This window comes from Orycteropus afer, unplaced genomic scaffold (genome assembly GCF_000298275.1).
Source record: "Orycteropus afer afer isolate SDZICR_OR568_19922 unplaced genomic scaffold, OryAfe1.0 scaffold00031, whole genome shotgun sequence".
Classification (NCBI taxonomy): domain Eukaryota; kingdom Metazoa; phylum Chordata; class Mammalia; order Tubulidentata; family Orycteropodidae; genus Orycteropus; species Orycteropus afer.
This window is the reverse complement of record NW_006921618.1, coordinates 6,058,496-6,080,182: the sequence shown is the minus strand read 5'-3', so window position 1 is coordinate 6,080,182 and position 21,687 is coordinate 6,058,496. Positions and strand designations below refer to the sequence as shown.

General features: G+C 36.6%; 1 protein-coding gene across 1 annotated transcript in view; it reads left to right on the top strand.

Annotated features, from left to right (window-relative positions):
* Window positions 1-21,687, top strand: part of EIF4G3 (eukaryotic translation initiation factor 4 gamma 3) — a 425,124-nt gene that overhangs the window by 177,628 nt on the left and 225,809 nt on the right. Inside the window, exon 3 of the mRNA XM_007935664.2 lies at window positions 4,084-4,179. Within this exon, the coding sequence (XP_007933855.1) occupies window positions 4,150-4,179 (30 nt within the window). The 5' untranslated portion in view covers window positions 4,084-4,149. The remainder of the gene's footprint in view (window positions 1-4,083; window positions 4,180-21,687) is intronic.

Below are 21,687 nucleotides of genomic sequence, written 5' to 3'. Positions count from 1 at the left end.
TGTCTTGGAAGAAGTGCAGCAGAATTCTCCATAATAGCAAGAATGGCCATGTTATGTCTGTTATACTTTGGTCATGTTGTCAGAACGGAGAAGTCCCTACAGAAGTCTGTCATTCTTGGTAAAGTGGATGGTCAACAAAAGAGGGGAAGACCTTCAACGAGATGGTTTGACACAGTAGCTGCGATGATGGACTCACACAAGGCAACGATATGAGGATGATGCAGGACCGGGCAGTGTTTCATTCTGTTTGCATAGGGTTGCTGTGAGTCGGAACTGACTCCACGGCACCTAAAAACAGCAGTAACGTTGTGTTATTATTTTCCCCAATTGATAGAAAGAGAGAAATGGCACAAGAGGGTTTTCTGAAATAACGAGGAAAGTGAGACTGTAAATAAGTTTTGTGACTCCTGTGACAATGAACTGTTTTGTGTTATAAATATAACATGTTAATCTGTATGCTCTGGGAGAACTAAGCCTTTGTGATGACTTTGAAAGTATCTGAAAAAGGAAAGCACAAACAAAAACTATGACTATTGAAATGTTATTTTATTGAACTATCCCCAGTTCTCTGTATATACTGGGTATTACGAAACATGATCAAAGAATTTTTCTGTGGAAACTTTTGCATTATTTTTGAACAAAACTTTAATAGCTTAATTAATATACGTCCTTAATTATGTCATTAAATGTGAGAAAGTAATCAAAATCATAGAGGCATTTTTCTGAGTTACATTTCTTGGAGAAAAAATGGGTAGAAGTCACACCATTTCTAAGAAATTTCTCTGGCCAGCCATAAGCTTAATGATCTTTTTGCAAAATTCCCTTATCAAATACCACTGTGAGACAATCCTTACTGCTAATGGCACAGTGGCATACATTTTGAACGAGCTTTTATTCACATGTATGAGTCACAGCATATATTGTGCTTTGTACTTAGCTAAAACTCCTTCTGTACAGAGTATGAAACAGTTCTTGGCATACATGCATTTCATATGTAAAATGTACTTGAGTACTTTTTCTAAGTTTGTTGAAAACTGAAAACCCAAGCTAAAAGAAATATATATATATTTAATTAATAATCATTCTGGGAACTATAATATACCCTAGATAAGGTATATTAGGATCTGTATTGAGAAAGTACCAGCCTTATGTGAATAAAAAGCTTGTACCTGAAAGCTAATTCACATACTGCTTTTTCACAGAGCAAGTCAACTGTGTGTTGTCTTATTGGTTGTACTGTTGAAGATATTAGTAAAAATTTTAAATAAGGTCAAATATGGCCTTCATAGATGTTTTTAGTATGTTCTATGAAAATATGAGCTTTTTTTCTTAAGTTGTTACAAGTTTTTTCCAGCTAGATGGAAAAATGCTTACCATCTTTTGAAATGGTAGGAGGAGATAATATTTTTTTATGTTCTTGTGAGTTGTATATCCCAATATTATGTTTAGTATTTTGACAGCCAGAAGCTTATACTTAAAAAATCGCCAATTTTAATACTGAGATGCCCTAAGACCAAAGATGCTTTAAGTCCAAAGAGCCTCACCACTAAGAGTAAGATTTTCTGAACACTCGGTTATTTTCTTTTATTGATGAAGAAAGAAGTTGATGCTATAATTTAAAACTGTAAACCAAATGCTACAATTGTACTTGAAGAAATAATTTTCAGATCTGAATACAGCCACAGTTTAATCCACTCACTCTTTGCAAGGTTGAATAGTCAGACTTTTAGCTTTTCAGAGTTTAAGTCTGAAAACAATACTAAAAAATAATCTTGGGTGAGTAATCTCTTAATAATTTTGGGTCATATTTGATCTCAAACCAAACCAAACTCACTGCCATCGAGTCGATTCCAAATCATAGTGACCCCTCCTTGGGTTTCTGAGGCAGTATTTCTACAGAAATAGATTGCCCGGTCTTCTTTCTGAGGAGTGGCTGGTGTGGGTTTCAACTGCCAGCCTTCTGGTTAGCAGTCAAGTGCCTTAGGCACTACGCTGTAGTTATCCACTATTTGACAGACCTGTTTTACCGTGAAATTGATTCTGACTCATAGTGACCTCATGTGAGAGTAGAAATACCTCATAGGGTTTTCTTGGCTGTGATTTTTATGGAAAGAGATCTCCAGGTATTTCTCCTACAGAGCTGCTGAGTAGGTTTGAACTGCCACCCTTTCAGTCAACAGCTGAGTGCTTAACCAGTGTCCTACCAGGCTCCTTAATAGATACCAAATACTTAATTAGGGTGCAGTGGGTAAACCATTTGGCTGTTAATCAAAAGATGGGCAGTTCAAACCTACTAGCCAACTCCGTAAGAGAAAGATGAGGCAGTCTGCTTCCATGAAGATATATAGCCCTGGAAACTAGGGGCCAGTTCTGCTCAGTCCTGTAGGGTCACTATGAGATGGAATTGGCTTTGGGTGGTAGTGATAAGAATAAGAAAGGAAATCAACCAGATCTGTGATCCTAGTCTCAGCCATAGAGACTGCTTATATAGGTCATCATATTGTTAGATTGCAATAATATCCTTTATGTCTAATATAAAACTTATTTTTTCATTAGTTTTATTTTGTTTTCATTATTTGAAAGTTGTGGTGAATCTTTTTAAACATACATTTTTAACTGATGATCCCATGTTCAGCTGAAATTCCTATTAAATGGTCAGCAGGTACCAAAAATTGTTGAAACTTTTTTTAAAAGCACAGTTATAAACTGGATGTATCATTTACTAATTTAATTACTTTTGGTAAGAAACTTAAATTTTCTGATCCTCAGTTTTCTCACTTGTGAAACTAGGATAATGGTAACCAAAATGGTTGCATAGTTACTTACTTTATCTCATTTAATTATGTAACAGTCTTATAAGGTAGGTATATTATCCCTTTTCACATTTATGGTAAAGAGAAATCACTGGTTCAAGCTGGCAATAGCAGTTGTTAGGAATTGAATTGAAGTCTTCTGTGTCCAGTGCTCTTGCTAACATTTCCTATCAAAAAATGTTATAAGACATTTTTTTCCTGCCCATTTCTCAGTCTTTGTTGTTAAGTTGTAGTTGTTTATATATTCTGGGTATTAAACCCTTATCAAATATATGGTTCTGTAAATTTTTTCCTCAGTTTGTAGACTATCTATTTTGTTGACAAAGTCTTTTGAGGAACAAAACTTATTTTTATGAGTCCTTATTTATTTATGTTATCATTTGCTATTCCCGGTAATGGTGAGCTATCTAGGAATCTGTTGTTAAAAAGTAGTCCCAAAGCAGTATCTGTATATTTTTTTCTATGAGTTTGATTGTTTTAGTTCTCACATTTAGGTACTTGATTTCATTTTGAATTAGTATTTATATATGATGTCAGGTATGGATCTTGCTTTCTCCTTTTGCATGTTTTCCAATTTTTTTTTAATGAAATAACTAATCCCATATGATATTTTAGTCTGTGATTATTTAACATTGATTAATAATGAAAAGCTTACATTATTATTTTCAAAAGTTTGTGGCCAGTTAGTACATGGCATTATATTACCACTTATTCCAGCCTTTTATTTAAAGTTTTATGGATTGTAGTAGATTTTATGGAATCATGTAAAAGGATTAAGATGTAAGCAGTGGCAAGAGAACAGCAATAATAGTTAATAATAGTTAACTGTATGAACTGCTAATTGTGGCTCCAGGAATGTGTTCCTCAAGGGTCACTTTTGTTTTACAGGAACGTTTAGAAAGCACACCCCATCGGTAACGAGTGTTGTCAGCCATGTTTGATTTTGTTTGTAACTTGGGTTGTCCATCTGAGAAATAGATGAATTTACAATAAAACCTTTTGCATTCATGGCTGTCAAGCAATTACAACTGAAAATGAGGTAGCTAATATTTGTTTCCTTATGAGATAGTTTATGGGAACTTCCAAAAAAAATATTGTTCTGATTCTGAATTGTTAGGCATTGTGGCAAAGTTAAATTTTTAAAATTAGAACTGGAAAGTACATTACTAAATATTTCTATGATTTTTTTTTTTTTTTTTTTACTTCTTTAATTTAAGTTACTTTGCCATGTTTTTCAAAATACGGTATTGTTCTTGCCATTCTTTGACAGACTCCTTATCCCTCTGGACAGAATGCAGGTCCAACCACACTGGTGTACCCCCAAGCCCCTCAGACAATGAATTCACAACCTCAAACCCGTTCTCCGGTAAGTAAGCAAAAGCTTATTCTACATAATATTGTCTGCCTTAATTTGTGTGTATAGTAACTTGGGTTCTTTTGACTAATATTTTTATTGGATTTTGGAAGTTTATGCCAAAGATATAGATACTATTATTGATTTCATTGTCCTTTCCACGTAGGAATAATTTAAATTTATTAAGAAAAAGAAGAAATGACATGGTGCTTTTATTTTTTTATTTAACTTTTCTGTGGCATTTTTTTCCCTTTTTTTTAAAAGAAACGAATAATTGCGTTCATGTTTAGTTCATTTCAGCTCTTAATTTATTAGTTATATTGTTCAAAATTTGGGGAAGTATGAAGAACAATGAAAGTAGATTGAATTTCATTAATTAGACTCCCAGTTTCCAGTGGTTTAGGAAGTAAGATTACTGCATCAGTTCTAACTATTTGACAGTGTTGTGGGCATATGCATGACATACACCAGTGGGTATATTCATTTCTTCAGATGGTAAATGAATTGTCATATGATGTAAATGCTATCATCCTCTGCTCATCTTTTATGTGGATTGCAAAAGTACTTCAAAGACTGAGAATTTACTTGGGAATCATCTTTTGTTTCAGAAAAGTGTGCAATCGCTTCAGCTGTCCATTCCTTAGAAAGTCATCTCCTGTCCTGCATGATTAGCTTTGGCTAGAAGGTGCTTTTATAACATCTCACATTGTATCTCTTTTTGCCGTCAGCTCTGTGTTTTCCTCAGAATACAGGGACCTTCTTTTTGTTCCCACCCTTGCTTTTTGCCTGTAGTACAGGAATAATTCATTGCATTAGTTCTTACTCTTTTGCTTTTATGCATGAGTTGAAAATTGTTGAAATACACCAAAGAATTGGTCAAGGAACTAGGACAACATAGACTGCACCAAAGCACAATCTTTGTTAGCCTCTTTCTATCTTCCTTTTCCCTGTTGTCTTTTTTCACCAATACCTGTGCTTAGATCCTGGGTCTCCTCGGGGGTTGAAAGAACCCATTCTAAAGAGTGAGGTGGGATTTGATTCCCAGCTTCCTGTTTGCCTGTCTCTCTTTCTCTATTTTTTTTTCTCTGAAATGATCAAGAAGATGTCTGATGCAAGTTTTGTTCTCAGAGTGGCTTGGGGATGTGGACACTTGGACTGGGCCTAAGTTCTCATAGATCAGTTTAAATAGGCCCTGATTCTAATAATTAAATATGAAACATTATGGTAAGCTCTTAACTGCAAAGAATTCTATGGCCCTCTTTCTTCCTTTTTCTTTCTTTGTTTTTTAATTTGAGGGGAGGAAAAAAAAAAACTTTACATGGTTAGAACTGGCGCAAAACCTGACTGAAGAGCTGCATCTCTAAACCAGTTTTTTTGACAGCCCAGCAGAACAGTGCCAATACATTGCACAGACAACTGGAAGAGGAGGAAGGTTTTGGAACAGACTCCTGTTTACAGGTCCCTGGCTGGAAGAGGCTGGATAAAATACTGCATTGTAAGCAATATAACAAACTGTACTTCTTGCAGGCAGTCGTGCCTCTGGCACTCATTATTTTTGACCACATCCATTTATTGGCTGATGAACAGAAATGCATTGATTTCTTCCTCTCTGAAAGTCTAACCTAGCATGGCAGTTTCTGCCAGGCATAGTGGGGAAAAGAGTAACAAATTGGGTGGGTTTTCTCTATTGATTTTTCTTTATTTAAACTTCAAACGAGATACCCCTTTCACATAAATTTGATATTAAAAAAGGTGAATTTCAAGGCTTCTTTTTTCCCCTTTCCATTTTATAATTGAGTATCAAGGGGGAAATTATCTGCAGTTGTCAGCCATTTTTCTGTGGTCATAAAGTCGTCAAGTTCTATTCTCTATGCAGTTTTTTCCATTTGCTCTGCTAGTGACCATTACCACCCCCATTACTAAAAACCACACATATAACATTCCATTACATACCCCAAAGCAAGTGCAAGACTAGCAATCCTCAAACTACTCTTGCTTGTTGTTTTGGGTCTGATTTTCTTTCATTCATTTGTGATGAGGCTGGGAGGTTGAAGTTGGGATATGAAATTTGGCAGGATTGCATTTTTTTTTTCCTTTTTTTTTCTGCATCCCAAGTTGCCATAGTCTAGTCCCATCCATCTCACAGCTATCCCAACCAGTGAGGAGAGGTAAGCATTAAGCAGAGGACCCCTCCCGTGGCTTTGTAGAACAGCTACAGCTTACTCCATTCTATTTCTGCATTAATGGGCCATTGGCAATTGCGCAGTTTAGGCTTTTCTGTTTTTCCCTAGACAGCTGCCTTTGCAATCCAACTGACTTCAAATGGCCCCCCTCCCTCTCTCAGGTCATCTTTGTACCTGAATTTCTATTTAACACTTGCATCTTAATTAAATTTATATTGTGGGGAATATCATTTTTAAAAAAGTACTAAACTTCAGTAAAATTCACCAGTCTCTTCCACTTTTTTGTTGTATTGGAACTCTTCAACAATATTTTATTTTTAAATAGCCTGTCCAAAATAGTGAAGCAACTAAATGCTTAATTGGGAGAGGGAGACAGTTTGGCTTTTGCAGTAACCTCTAAACATTGGTGATTTTTATATTTTGTGGTACTAAGTGCCAGAGTTACATCAATGTTATGTTGGCTATTCCCAATTACCAACTGTGCACAGAAGGATATGTGAGTGAATGAGTGGGTGGTGTTACCATTGGATTCAAGTTCACAGAAGGCTGCTTCCCTTTATATCTACAATCCTTACCATCTTAAGACCCTTCTAAAAAAAAAAAGAAACAAAAGTTTCTATTTTTAGTATGAGCCAGCAGCGACTACAGTTTGTTCTGTTGCTTACAGTTATTCATAGGATTAAGACTATTGTCATTCCACATGAAAAACTCAATAGCCAATGGTGACTAGTGCAAAATAGACTAGGGTACTTCCCAAGACACTTTCCCACTAACTTTTGTGTTGGTTTATTTGTTTTGAAATATATACATAATTTTATAAGGTATTCCTCTTGCTCATAGAAAGTTCCCTTTTGACTGAACATTCCAAATATATAGTTTCAGCTTTTATTATAGAGCCTTAGAAATGGGATCTTTCTGTGGAACAGTGATAAGACAGGTACTGCTATGGTCAGGTTAATTTTTTTAACATGGTCATTGTCACATTTTCTTCAAAAGTGTTGTGAAGAAACATCATACTTCCCCGCTCCTCCCACCTTCATACCACATGAGTGGTATTTCCTATTCTTGAAACTTAATGTTCATCGTAGAAGTATAATCTCTTTTCTTCTCGTAATTGGAAGACTGAAAATGTGAGACCTCAGTTCATTTGAAGAGAAAAAATTTCTCAAGAAATGTAGTTGCTGTTCAAAAATCGAAACCCACTACCATCAAGTCAATTCCGAATTATAGTGACTCCCATTGGGTTTCCAAGGTGGTAAATCTTTATGGAAGTAAATTGCCCCATATTCCTTCCACGGAGCAGCTGGGAGGTTTGAACTGCCTGCCTTCTGGTTAACAGTCAAATGCCTTAGGCATTGCACCACCAGACCTCCTTATAGTTGCCATTGTCATCAATGAAAAGCTGTATTACAGTGGTTACCCAAATATAGTAGCTAACACACTCTAAGCATATGTGCCGCTGAGGGTTCCTTACATTATGCTGAATAATACCACAACGGTAAGGCAATTTTCATTACTTGAATAGTAGGTGACATATTAGCTTCTTAGGTGAATTCTTTGTGGCCTGTACTCCAGTACAATTAGTGGAATTTTTTTTTATATGAAATAATGACATTTAGGGAAATAATGCCAGATCTCTCGTAAATTATTGTTGCACATAACTTAAATTCTAAGTAGTAGGGCTTGTTTCTTAATCTTCAGTCTAAGCCAACTATAGTGATGTGCTGACAGAAGGAAGGTACCATAGAAAATAAAACAACTAGCTCTTTAAATGTATTAAAACCCTGTATGGTTTGGAGTGAAAACTGCTTTCTATTTCTTTTTCACTATTAAAGAGGGTGGTTTGACTATTGTTAAAGTATGTTTGTAGCTAGAACATGGCTCTCCCTGCCTCAGTGTTTCTGTCCTTATTAGTAAAAAATGCATTCGTAGCCAAGTATTCCTCTGATAATAAATTATTTGATCTTAGGGGTTTTAGTATTAAAAATTTCATTGCTGAAAAAGTTGTTTGTTTGTTTGTTTCCATTCTAAGCTAGGAGAAGAGTTGTAATATAAATTACCTACTTCCAAGTACTTTATGATTTAGCTGAGGAGTTTTCTTTTATTCTCAGTATCAGATAGCAACAGGTACATGTGTACAGTGTTTTGCTGTTGTCTACAAATAGTAATTGAGAGAGTACTCAGGTGACTATTACTTTTTTTCTTCTTGAGCTTATAATTGTAGCACTTTGATTAATCATGTTAGAAAACAATGTTCCTTGCTAGCTGTTTGCTTTGACATGCCTGCTATTAAACTCTACTATTTAATTATATTTATATTTAAATACATATTGTCATAAAATTGTGTTCTTTAATTTCACAATAAAAGCCAGGTATTAAAACTTCCATTTCGTGTATGAAATACTCATTTAACTTAAGAAAATACGAAATCAGTTCTTTTGCATTTTTATTTATGGTTAGACATTATAATTATCTCCTGGCTGTTTCTTGCTATGTAAAAAGCATTTCTCATTCCCTTTGGCTATATTAGTTATATACAGCCATTCTTGACTTTAATATGCTTGTCTTAATATAACCACTTAATGTTTCAAACTTTCTTTAGCCCAATTTTAGGTTTTTCTTTAAAAAAAAAAAAAAAAAGTATTACTATCATAGAGCACCCTAAGGTGCCTAACAGCTTATCTGCTTCCCTCCAGCTGATAAATGAGGAACTATCCCTGGTAGTGGTGGTGTTAACCTGTTGACTCTTAGTACCTGTCTGTCACTGTCCTGCAGCAAAGCTTTGACTGTTTGTGGTTTTTTTTTTTTTTTTCTTTTTCCTTTGGATTTTTTCTTTTTGCATATTGTGTGACATTTTGGTTTTTGTTGTAGTGTTTCTGACTCTTTGTGCCTTTCCTTTTGTGTTTGTTTTCCCTCCTTTTCTCAGTTTGCAGCGGGGCCTCGACCTGCCCATCATCAGGTACTGTACCCTTGCCCCTTCATTATCACCCTTAATTAATAGGTGAGACATTTAGTAGCTGCTAACTCTTAGAATGCTGCCATCCTATGTATCACTAAAATTACTGTCTTCAAGAATACCTTCTGTCTAATAAGGCCAGTTCTTTTTGTAAATTAATTTCGTTGCATTTTGTTATTAACAAATCTGTTTACTTCTGTTCACAGTGTAATTTTAAACTAATGATTACATTTTGTTCTTTCTTAAAAAAAAAAAAAAGATTGTTTTGAATTTAGAGAAACTGAAAATTTTAGATCAGAATTGGTAGATAACTGTATTAGTTTAAAGTAACTGAATTGAACAGGCAACATTCTAAGGGTTTTTTGTTAGCGTTCTGATGTAACTTGTATTGACATATATAAAATAGTATTAATATTTCTAAAACCACTTACTCTAAGTTACTAACTAGACCTAATAATAGATTCATTAACAGTAATATACATTTATTTGCTGCATCGAATTACCTTTGTTCCTAGAAAAATAGAAAATAGATACATTATTTAATTTGAATATTTTAGCCTATTGGTTTTTTAAAATGAGCTAATTATATAAATTAAAATTGCAAAATACACACACACACACACACACACACAAAACTTAAGTTATTTAGCAGAAATCTACCAGAGCTATTGGTGTTAGAGAAACAAAAAACTTGCAGGTTTTTTACCCCTAAAGTAGCTTTTTGTAAAGTGTTTTTAAATTTTCTCCTGCTGTTGCAGGAAGATTGGGCATTAGAATGTAACAGTCCTATGTTCATATTCCCAGTTCTGCTTTGTCACCCCGATGGGATCACTTAAGCAACTCTTTCTCTTTCGCCTCGGTTTTCTTGTATGTAAAAAGGGGAATGAATACTCTATACATTAGTTAGTATATGTAAAGCATCTGTCACTAAGTAAGCAGTTAGTAAATGGTATCTTTTTTTAATATTGTTGTGCAATGTAGTAGTTTGATAAAATGAAATGTGACCAGTATTCACCTATGACATCATATTTAGACATCTTATTACTAATTAAATGTATTTAATTGAAAACTTTTATTGTCTTAAAGTGATTTAATACAAAGCTCTGTTCTCAAAATTTAGGCTTGGAATATGGAGGCTATAAAGGCCAGGCAAATTCTGAGGTGTTAAGAACACTTTAAGGAGCATTGGTAGTGCAATGATTAAGCACTCATCTACTAACTGAAAGGTTGCTAGTTGAAACCCACCCAGAAAGCTCTGCAGGAGAAAAATCTGGCCATCTCCTATAAAGATTACAGGCTTAGAAACCCTTTGGGGGCAGTTGTACTCTCATAAGGGGTTGCTATAAATTAAAATTGACTTGTCAGCACCTGACAACAACAAAAGCACTTAGAAGAAGAACTCAGAGAACAAGTGGATAGCTGTTCCTTGGCATAAGGAGCCCTGATTAAGCACTCTACAGCCTATCAAACCCATCAGTGGCTCCGTGAGAGAAAAGACCTGGTGATCTGCTCCCATAAATATTACTGCCTAGAAACTATGGGGGCAGTTCTGCTCTGTTCTGTAGGGTTGCTATGAGTTGGAATTGACAGAAAACAACCGCAGCCTTTCAGAAGCAGGTCACTAGGCTTATCTGCCACAAAGTGCCTCTGGTTGGGTTTAAACCACCACCATTTAGGCTAGTAGTTGAGCACGTAACCATTAGCCTCATCTCTTTTAGGTGATAGAACAAAATAAAAACTAAACTTACTGCTGTCGAGTTGGATCCAACTCATAGCCATGGTCAAATGCCTTAGGCACTACGCCACCAGAGCTCTTTAGGTAATATAATTAGTTATTAAATTGGGGGGGAAAAATTAGTCAAGGGCCATGGAGGCAAGGCCTAAATTTTAGGCAGGGGTCAAACCAGATACTCCTGACAGATAAACTTGGTGATCTTTCTTCAAGAAACCGAATGGCAAGAAATATTTATGAATTAAGTGGAGACAGAGAATTGGGCAAGATTGTTTTATGAGCTCCTTTATCTAGCATTCTTTAATTTGTAAATAATTTCAGATAGCTTAGGGTAGACTTTACCTTTAATATTTGGTTACAATTATTTTGGACTGTTTCCTGTGACATAGATTACTGGGTGACTTTTGTGGAGTAATGCCTAAAGCATTTGACTGCTAACCAGAAGGCTGTCGGTTCAAACCCACCAGCCACTCCTCAGAAGAAAGAGTGGGCAGTCTACTTCCATAGTGATACTGCATTGTAAACCTAAGGAGGGGTTGCTTTGAGTCACATCCGACTCGATGGCAGTGAATTTGGTTTGGTTCTAAATTTGAAACCAGAACCATATTACTAAATAGCCCAGAGCCCTTTTTATTAAGAGTTGTTGTTGTTGGGTGCCTTTGAGCTGGTCCTGCATTATTGCCATAATTAGTTGCAGAATGGACCATTAGGTTTTCATGGCTCATTTTTAGAAATAGATAGCCAGGCTTTTCTTCCTAGTTTGAAATCTCCACTGAAACCTATTCAGTGTCATAGCAACATGCAAGCCTGCACTGACAGATAGGTGGTGGCTGCACGTGAGATCCATTGATTGGCTAGGAGTCAAAGCCAGTCTCTTAAGGACTGTTAATCTGAAATTTTTAGAATTCTTACTGAATATAACAGAAACTTAAAGGCTAAGTGTTTTGTATTAGTTCTGTTTAATAACAATGGCCCACAAATAGGGCTGTTATATTTAAGCATTTATAGTCATCTTTGCAAAATTTTGTTTTCTAAACTTTCTTCTGAACCTTAAGGCATGTGTTACATTTTGCCTTTCCTTAATTCCGACTATAAAGGAAAACTTTAGAAATCTTTGTGAGAAAAGCTTGGTTTCAGTCTGTTTCTTTTATTCACAGTATGACTCAATAATGTATTTTCTATCAGAAAAGGAGGGTATGATTTCATATTGATCTTTTTTTTAGCTGTAGGATGTTTTGATCATTAAAAAAAATAGAAAGATGTGTGTCTTTATAACTTATTCATTAGGTAGAACAATATTATTTTCTGGTAATAGTACTTTAAGATAGGTTTTTGATATGTGGCACAAATCCAAACTATTGCTTTTGGATCCAAAAACTTTAAGTAGTAGGCTGCTTTTTACTCTGGTCCTCTTCCTTTTTAAATACTAGTTAAATTCTTTTTTATTATACACAGAGAATTAAGTGAGTAAGAAAGGTGTATACCCTTGGCTCAAGCAGCAACAATAGTTATCTTGGAGAAGAAGGAGGAAGAGGCACAAGGTTGAAATGGCACTGCTGAGCAGGAGGTTACTGACCCTGTGTTGTGGTAGGCATAGAGCAAATTGTTAGGAAGAGTTTACTGTACTGTATCTGTAGGAGATAGAGGGGCCAATTTGATCTGTTTCACAATGGAATGCATATTGGTATTTTGGGAGGGAGAAGTTGTTATAAAACCTATAAAGTGTAGTTTATTTATTTGCCTTTGGGTTCTCGATGCCAGTTGAATTCCCCTAGGGACAATTGAAAAAATAGAAAAAGGGGAACAAAACCTCCACACATTTTCATATGCCTTTTATGAGGTGATACCATTTTCCATTTGAGAATCACTGAGACTCAAGTTTATATGTAAGAAATTCTGTTCCTCAGATCTAAAACTAGGTAGAGATCTAAAACCCTGAAAGGGTCACAGAGAAGGAGATGCTCATAATACAAAACAAGACACAGAAGGTTGAGTAATGAGAGTACAGTGCAAAACAAACATTGGATGTGTTAAAAAAAAAAAAAAAAGAAGAAGAAGAAGAAGAACAACTGAAGAACATTGACAGAGTCCTGTAGGTGCATAGGAGCATTCACAAAGATCACTGACCAGTGTGACATGCACCCAAAAACAGGTAAAAAAGAAATAATGTGGAGACAGGTAATCATAAATCACAAACAGTTGTGATAACCATGAAGTTGTTTAAAGTTTGTATTTTGCAAAGAACTTAACTTCAGGCAGTTTTAAACTAGTAAGGTACACAGAAACCACCTGGTAACCTGATAGCAGCTGATCTCAAAAGGAGAACATGGTTTCAGTCAGTGTTGAGATCAGCCAGTAGTTGATTTTCACTGTTTGCTCCTCTTCTCTTTAAACATCTCATTGTAACTGGCATAAATTAAGTTTTTAGTTTTCTAAAAACAAATAATATCCTTGCCTACAGAATAACTGATCAGATAAACCATAGATACATACACAGGCACACAAACGCATCTTATTTGTGCTTTGATTATTATTATTTTTTAAACAAACAGGATACAGAGATTACACTCCTGAGGGGGAAAAAAATATATGCTCTGGAATATTTGTGGTTTGTTGTGTTTAAGGCTTAAAGTTGAATTAAAGGTCCACATATATATGTATTTTTTTTACCTATGACTGTTTGCTTTGGCTAGATAAAATTAAAGCAGGAGAATTAGCCTTGAGGCTAGTGAATAGGTGTATGGCTCTTTTATTTCATTCTTCATCAATGGCTACTTTTCTCATTACTTACATCTTTTGTTTGCATCATGCTTTGATCTTACTTCCTAAAAAAGAATTTGAAACAACAATGAGATACCATCTTGCATCAGCACTAGTAGCAGAGTTCAGTAAGACAGAAAATAACAAATGCTGTCAAAGATGTAGAGAGATTGGGACTCTTGTGTACTGCTGGTGGGAAACCCTGAAACTGTGGCCCCTAGCTGCCCTTCACGTCTGGAATTGAACCCACTCCTGTGATTTCCAGCCAAACAAAAGACAGGTATATGAGCTGAACATTTGCATTAGGTAGATACTCTCCTTGGAGGGATCAGTCATGGGAGAATAGAAGGGCTTTGTATGCACAGGGACACAACGTGGGGGAATTGGGGTACACAGGAGGGAAGGACACAGGGAAAATGTAACTATGGGGAGGAAGTGGGAAGAGAGCTGTTGCATTGTGGGAAATGGCAGTCAATGTCATAAGACAAAGTATATGTGAACAGCTCTGGTAGTGTATTGGCTAAGGCAGTTAACTGCTAACCAGAAGGCTGGAGGTTCAAACCCACCAACCACTCCTCGGAAGGAAGGTTGGGCAGTCTACTTCCGTAGTGATACCGGCTTGGAAACCCAAGGAGGGATCGCCATGAGTTGGATCTGACTCCATGGCAGTTTGTTTGGTTTTGGTTTGTATGGAAATGGATTTGCTCTGTACATTTTTACCCAAATCACAATAAAAATTAATTTTTTTTTTTTTTTTTTAAAAAAAGGAAAAGAATTTCAAAGATAGATGGTGTTTCCTGTGAGTAGCAAACCAGTAATTTTTTGTGGATACATAGTAACCATTGGTCCTATAAACACTGCAGAGACTAAAAATGTTAACTACTATTTAGGTAAGCTATTTGGAGGTAATTGCTTGTAAAAAGAAAATGTCTTTTTCCAGTTTAGTAATCTAGGACCTATGTATCTTTATATATAAAATTATATAAATTGAAGTAGGACAAGCAATGAAATTTAGGATAGTAAACGTTTTCTTTGCACTTAATAGAACTAAGAAATTGCTATAGGTGGTTCCTCCCCCCCTTGGACATGCTTTTGTTGATCTTTCTTTATGTGTGACCCACTAGGGCTGTTTTTGAGTTTTTATGAGTCAGAGACACTGTGCTCCAATTAGATTTATATCAGCCTCATCTTCTTTCTGGTGTTGTTAGTTTATACCTCTTGCAGGGATTCTTTAGATTAATATGGATGCTTTATTGTTTTTGCATTTTTATAGCCTGAACATTAAGAGGAATAGTTCTCTTGAGATAAAGCAAGAAGTCCTAAGTAATCTTGTGTGCCCATGGTGTATCCTCGGCTTTAGAAGTTTGTCACTGGTTTTACACTGGTGTTTGGAAATCTTGGGGTACTTAGGCACTGAGAGAACAGAAAGTACATCCAGAATTAAAACAAGTCACTTGGCAAAATTGAGATTCTAGCTTGTGTCGTTAATTTTATGTCTTTGGTGATTGAAATTTGTGTAGTTGTGGTTTTAGGTTACTTATGTTCCTGTCCTTATTTTACTTAGGTTTTACAATAGAAATCATTGTATAATAGGTTGTCATATAGTAGACTGAGTAGTCTTTGTTATAAGAAAGATCAGAGAATTGGTATTGAAAAATGTTCGTAGAACAAAAACATTTTGCAACTGTTGAAATAGGACTTTATTTAGTTCACAAGAGTGTTCAGAAATGCTGGATTATATTCATATTTAAAACAATTGGTTTTAGCAAATAGTAAGCCTCATAAATCTTAACAGCATTTGCCATCAAGGGATATGTTACCTGGTGGCAGATATGCATGTTTTCTGCTGTAATTGGATTCTTTTTTGCGAAAAGATTTTGAAAAACAAGAAGAAAAAAGGATTTTTAAAAATAACATCTGGTTGTTATAATATAAACTAATTATTTTCTTATGACCCCTAAAACTTCCTCTACTCAAAGTTATGTTGTTACAGTGCCCTAGTTCCTGGTTTAGATTTTTTTGTATTGCTATAGGCAGTTTCTTAGAAAGTGAAAGAAACAAAGCCTTGAGGCTTTCCTTTGGAGCCAGACCTGGCACATCCAAGTTTACAGGATGATAATAGGAAGCCAGATTAAACATATATCTGTGTGTATATATACGTGTGTGTGTGTGTGTAGTTGTTGTCACGTGCCGTTGAGTTGGACCTGACTCATAGCGACCCCTCCTTGGGTTTCTGAGGCAGTATCACTACAAAAGTAGATTGCCCAGCTGATCTCAAAAGGAGGACCATTCCCTAGAGAAGGATGTGATGCTTGGTAAGGTGGAGGGTGGACGAAAGAGGGGAAGACCTTCGACGAGATGGATTGACACAGTGGCTACGACAGTGGGCTCTAGTACAGCAAGGATCATGGAGCTGGCGCGGGATCGGGTAGTGTTTCGTTCTGCTGTGCATGGGGTCACTGTGAGTCGGAAGCGACTCGTCGGCACCTAACAACAACAATCATAGTGCCTGGCACATAATAGGTCCTTGGCAAGTGTTAATTTCCTTCAGCAGTGAGATAGCCTGTCTTTCCCTTTTCCCAGTCTATTTTTAGCTGTGATTAAAGTATTCTAGAAGGATGCTTCTCTCTCAGAGTCTACACTGTGAACTGCCAAAACACCTCCTTGTTCCTGACAAGATCCTTAGAGTTTTCTTTTCTCTTTCTGACATAATTCTCTAGTGCTATCTAAGAGAACTTTCTGTGATGATGGAAATGTTTTATATCTGTACTGCTCAGATGAGGTCAGTCACCCACTATCTTCCTCTGTCATTCTTTTGGCATACTAGCAAACTATTGAAAAACAAAAGAACAAAGACTTAAAACAATAAAATCAAGTTTAGGGATATGATCCTTATTCATGGTATTCTTTTATCTACCTAACCTTCCTCAGCATTTTTATCAGTGACTTGGTTAAATGACGTGCTTGTCAGATTTGCTAATAGTCATGCATTTTCCACATTTTGTGATATAATCAGAACCAAAAAGATCTGGACAGTCTGAAATGATGGCTTGAACTAAGCCATATATATTTCCAAATGGACAGATAACACAACTCTGCGTCTGGGCTTCAGAACACAGCTGTGAAAGTACATACAGAATTGAAGAGCATGGCTAACTGACAGCTTATGGATAAAGATAATCTAAGGGTTTTAAATGATTGTGAGCTGCTCAGTACCGATCGGTAATAAAATGTGGTTGACAAGAGCTCCTGTGATTCCTGGTGTCACTAATGGAAAACATAGTTACCAAGAATAAGATATATATATTGCTTGTTGCAAGTAATTATTGAGTGAGTGCCAGGTTTTCTCTGGGTAGACCCCACCTTCATATTTGTGTTTGGTTCTCCACTTAGACTTTAAGCAGGGGGAGCAGATTGAAAGAAAAAGGCAAGCTGTATAGGGAATTAAAAAATCTTTGTTGGAGAGACATGGGGTGAAGGGCAATAATTGACATGGAACAAAAACTAGACAGTAGTGTGAAAGTTAGCAGTTATGGCAATCTTCAGATAACTTAGAGATCTGTCACTTTTAAGGAAGGAAAATTAGACTTCCTTATGGTTTTAGGGACAGATAATTGGTCCAGGGAATAAGTGATACAGAGAGAAAAAAATTGAAGCCAGTAGAAGGAAAGAGTTTGCAGTACCAGACTTGCCTTAACAATGAAATCCAACAGTGTCTTGAGGTGCTGAAGTTAGATAACCCCAAGGGCATGTCATAGTAGAACAGATTCAGATTTTAGGTAGATGGTTAGACTAAATGTCCTGTGCAGTCCTTTTATCCATGAGCGGGTTTGATCCTTCTAATGATTACTCATCACTCAGCTAAGAGGAAATAGGGTTCACAAGAATGGCAAGCAATTTGGGAAAGTCCATTCATATATCCCCTTTAGTAACCTATGGTTTGCTACCATGCCCACACATCTGAGAATCTGAATTTCCTGCCTCATTATTAAATCTAGTTCTGTATTTGCAGTTGAATGGTTAGGAAGGAATAAAAAAAAGAGAATCCATCTCTTTTTATTTATTTGCATTTCCAGTTGTTACAGCTTTTCTAGCCCTATGAATCTCAGACTCTGTTGTTGCGTGTGTGGGTGTGTATGTGTGTATGTGTGTGATGGTGTGCTTTATGGAGTAAAAAAACAAGTTCCAGATAGCTTAACTCTGTAGAAATTTTAGTTCAGTAAAGAACTGGTAGATCTTCATCCATTTCAGGAAATGGCAAATGATCTAGAACCAATGGTATTGAAGGAGGAAGTTGAAGCTGCAATGAAGGAACTGGCGAAGAGCAAGACTCCGGGAATTGATGGAATACCCATTGAGATATTTCAACAAACAGATGCCTCACTGGGTTATGCCAAGAGATTTGGAAGACAGCTACCTGGCCAACTGACTGGAAGAGAGATCCGTATTTATACCCATCCCAAAGAAAGGTGATGCCACAGAATGTGGAAATTATTGAACAGTATTAATATTCCACACAAATAAGATCATACTGAAAATAATTCAAAAACGGTTGCAGCAGTATAGTGACATAGAACTTCTGGTGGTGCAAGCTGGATTTAGAAGAGGACGTGGGACAAGAGATATCATAGCTGCTGTCAGATGGATCTTGGCTCAAGGCAAAGAATACCAGAAAGATGTTTACTTGTGTTCTGTTGACTATGCAAAGGCATTTTATTGTGTGGATCATGACAAATTATGGATAACATAGAGAAGAATGGGAATTCCGAATACTTGATTGTACCCAGGAGGAACTTGTACCTTGACCAGGAGGCTGTCGTTCGAACAGAACAAGGGGATACTACATGGTTTAAAATCAGGAAGGGAGTGTGTCAGGGTTGTATCCTTTCCCCATACTTATTCAATCTATATGCTGAGCAAATAATCTGAGAAGCTGGACTATATGAAGCAAAACGTGGCATCAGGATTGGAAGAAGAATCATTAACAACCTGAGATACACAGATGATACAACTTTGCTTGCTGAAAGTGAGGAAGACTTGAGGCACTTACTGATGAAAATTGAGGAACACAGTCTGCAGTATGGATTACATCTCAGTATAAAGAAAACAAAAATCCTCACAACTGGACCAATAAGCAGCATCACGATAAATGGGGAAAAGATTGAGGTTGTCAAAGAATTCACATTGCTTGGTTCTACAATCAACGCCATGGAAGCAGCTGTCAAGACATTAGACAACGTATAGCACTGGGCAGGTAGGCTGCAAAGGAACTGTTTCAAGTGCTGAGGAGCAAGGATGTCTCCTTGAGGACTAAGGTGTGCCTGACACAGGCCATATTTCCAGTCGTCTCGTATGCATGTGAGAGCTGGACAATGAATAAGGAAGACCAAAGAAGAGTTGATGCTTTTGAGTTGTGGTGCTGGTGAAGAATGCTGAATGTTCCATGGACTGCTAAAAGAACTAACAGATCTGTCCTGAAGGAAGTGCAGTCGAGATGCTCCTTGGAAGCGAGAATGGCCAGACTTCATCTCGCCTACCTTGGTCATGTTGTCAGAGGGAACCATTCCCTGGTGAAAGTTGTCATGCTTGGTAAGGTGGAGGGTCGACGAAAGAGGGGAAGGCCTTCAACAAGATGGATTGACACTGTGGCTGCGACAATGGGCTCAAGTATAGCAAGGATCATGGAGCTGGCATGGGATTGGGCAGTATTTCGTTCTGCTGTGCATAGGGTCGCTATGAGTCGGAAACGACTTGACGGCACCTAACAACAACAAGAAAGTTGAACCAAAGATCTGTAAAATATTGTGCCAAGGATATGAAAACATGATAAAATTAAGATTACGGGAGATGTAGAATTACAGTTGTGTAGGTAGACGAAATTTGTTTTCTGGACGTCAAACATGAGATTTGTAAATTAATTGATAGAAATTTTTCTTACCAAGATTCAGTTCTGGAGCTTGGGATATGGCATCCATTAATACAGTTGTATATAACGATCCCACCAAAACCTTTCAGCCTTTGTAAAGAGAAGATTTCTTCTGACTGACCACACTTGCTTGAAAATACAGGGTGTTCCATTTTCTGAGAGGTAGTATGTGTAACAGTTAACAGTAGAGTCCTAGAACCTGGCTGTTCATATTTAAATTACAGATGCGAGACCTTAAACAAGTTATTTAATCTCTCTAACCATTAATTTCCTTATATTTCTAGTGGGAGTGTTAGTAATAGGACATGCCTCAGAGGTTTGTTGTGAAGAGGAGTTAATATATCTGAAGTGTTTAGAATGGTGCCTGGTGGTTAATAAGTGCTGTATAAATCTTCATCGTTATTACTAAATGTGCGTATGTAAATACATTCCTACCTAGCGTCAAAAGTGGAATGTTAGCTTTTTAAAAATTTATTGTTTGTCAGTATAAACCCAGATTTTGTGTTTTACTGGGTTATTTTTTTTGCCAGTATTAGGATTATTGTTAGAAACATGAAATGGTTTCTTCTGTTTTCAAAACCATTTAAGAAAATAATTTTATACTCTTCATAAACCACCTTGGATAGGCTGGTTAAAAATTGCAGCAGAAAAATTGGAAAATAATGCCAAGAAAAGTACTACATACAGTAAACTGTGGGATCTCTGGTGGTATAGTATGTAAGACATTTGACTGCTAACCAGAAGGCTGGCGGTTCAAACCCACTAGTCGCTGCTCGGAAGGAAGGTTGGGCAATCTACTTCTGTAGTGATACTACCTCGGAAACCCAAGGAGGGTCACTATGAGTTGAATTGACTTGACAGCAGTGAGTTTGGCTTTAGGGTCTCTGGTGGCGTAGTTGTGGGAGAATTTTGCCACTATTGAATCTTACATATTTTTCTTACTCTTCATACATTAAAAAAAATAATAAATTTCCTCTCTTTAAATATGAAACTAAAAACTAAGTACCATACAATATTTAAGTGTGTGGACATAATTTAATACAACCCCAGTGGCTTTTGACCTGTGTCTATTTGATACTCTCTTTGTTTTGGCTGCCCTCTAGAGTTGATGGGAAAAGATCCTATATTATTCATCTTTATCCACTGTGTGTGACCTCTAGTAGTGCTCCGAGAGTTGAGCACACAAATGACAGTCTTCTCCTTGAGGCCTGTAGCATTTTTGTGGCTCTTGATATATTAACCAAATTATGAAAATGCTAAGTTCATCCCTAAAAGGTATTTACAACACACACACATATTGATGTATAATAAATTCTGTTTGCTGTGTAATTAAGAGAAGTACAGTACAGTAATAGAAACTTTACTACTTCAGTGTTCAGCAGCCAGCTGAAGTTCTTCTATCTGTCACTAAAGTTGTGTCAGTGAAGATAACAGGCAGACTGTCGTTGCAGTTGTGTCCTAGCCCAGATTCCTGTATTACCAACTTTGCCTCCTGTGCTTTTCCTGTCATTTCCTTCAGCTCCTCTCTATGTGTCTCCACCTTTGGTTCTCCTATTTTCTCTCTTCTGCTGTATCTTTTTGTCTATTGCTTTTCTGTGATTTTACCTCTTTGAAGCCTCTGTGAAAGCTGAATGGGAATGAGCTTTGGGCGCTGGTTCCCAGTTCTCACACTTCAACACAAGATGAAAAATTACTTCTTACACTGTGGTTAACTTGATGTTTTAGAGTAGGGCATAAGACCTGAGTGGGTCCATAGTTCAAAGCTCACTTTGCCTTTATTTGGACCGGTAGCAACACTCATGTCTGAAATTGTGGAGAAACTCTGGAGAGGTTGGATCTAGACCATATTTTAGACAATTAAAATTCTCTACTTTAAAGGAGCTCTGGTAGCATAGTGCCTAAGGCACTTGACTGCTAACCAGAAGGCTGGCGGTTCAAACCCACCAGCCACTCCTCGGAAGGA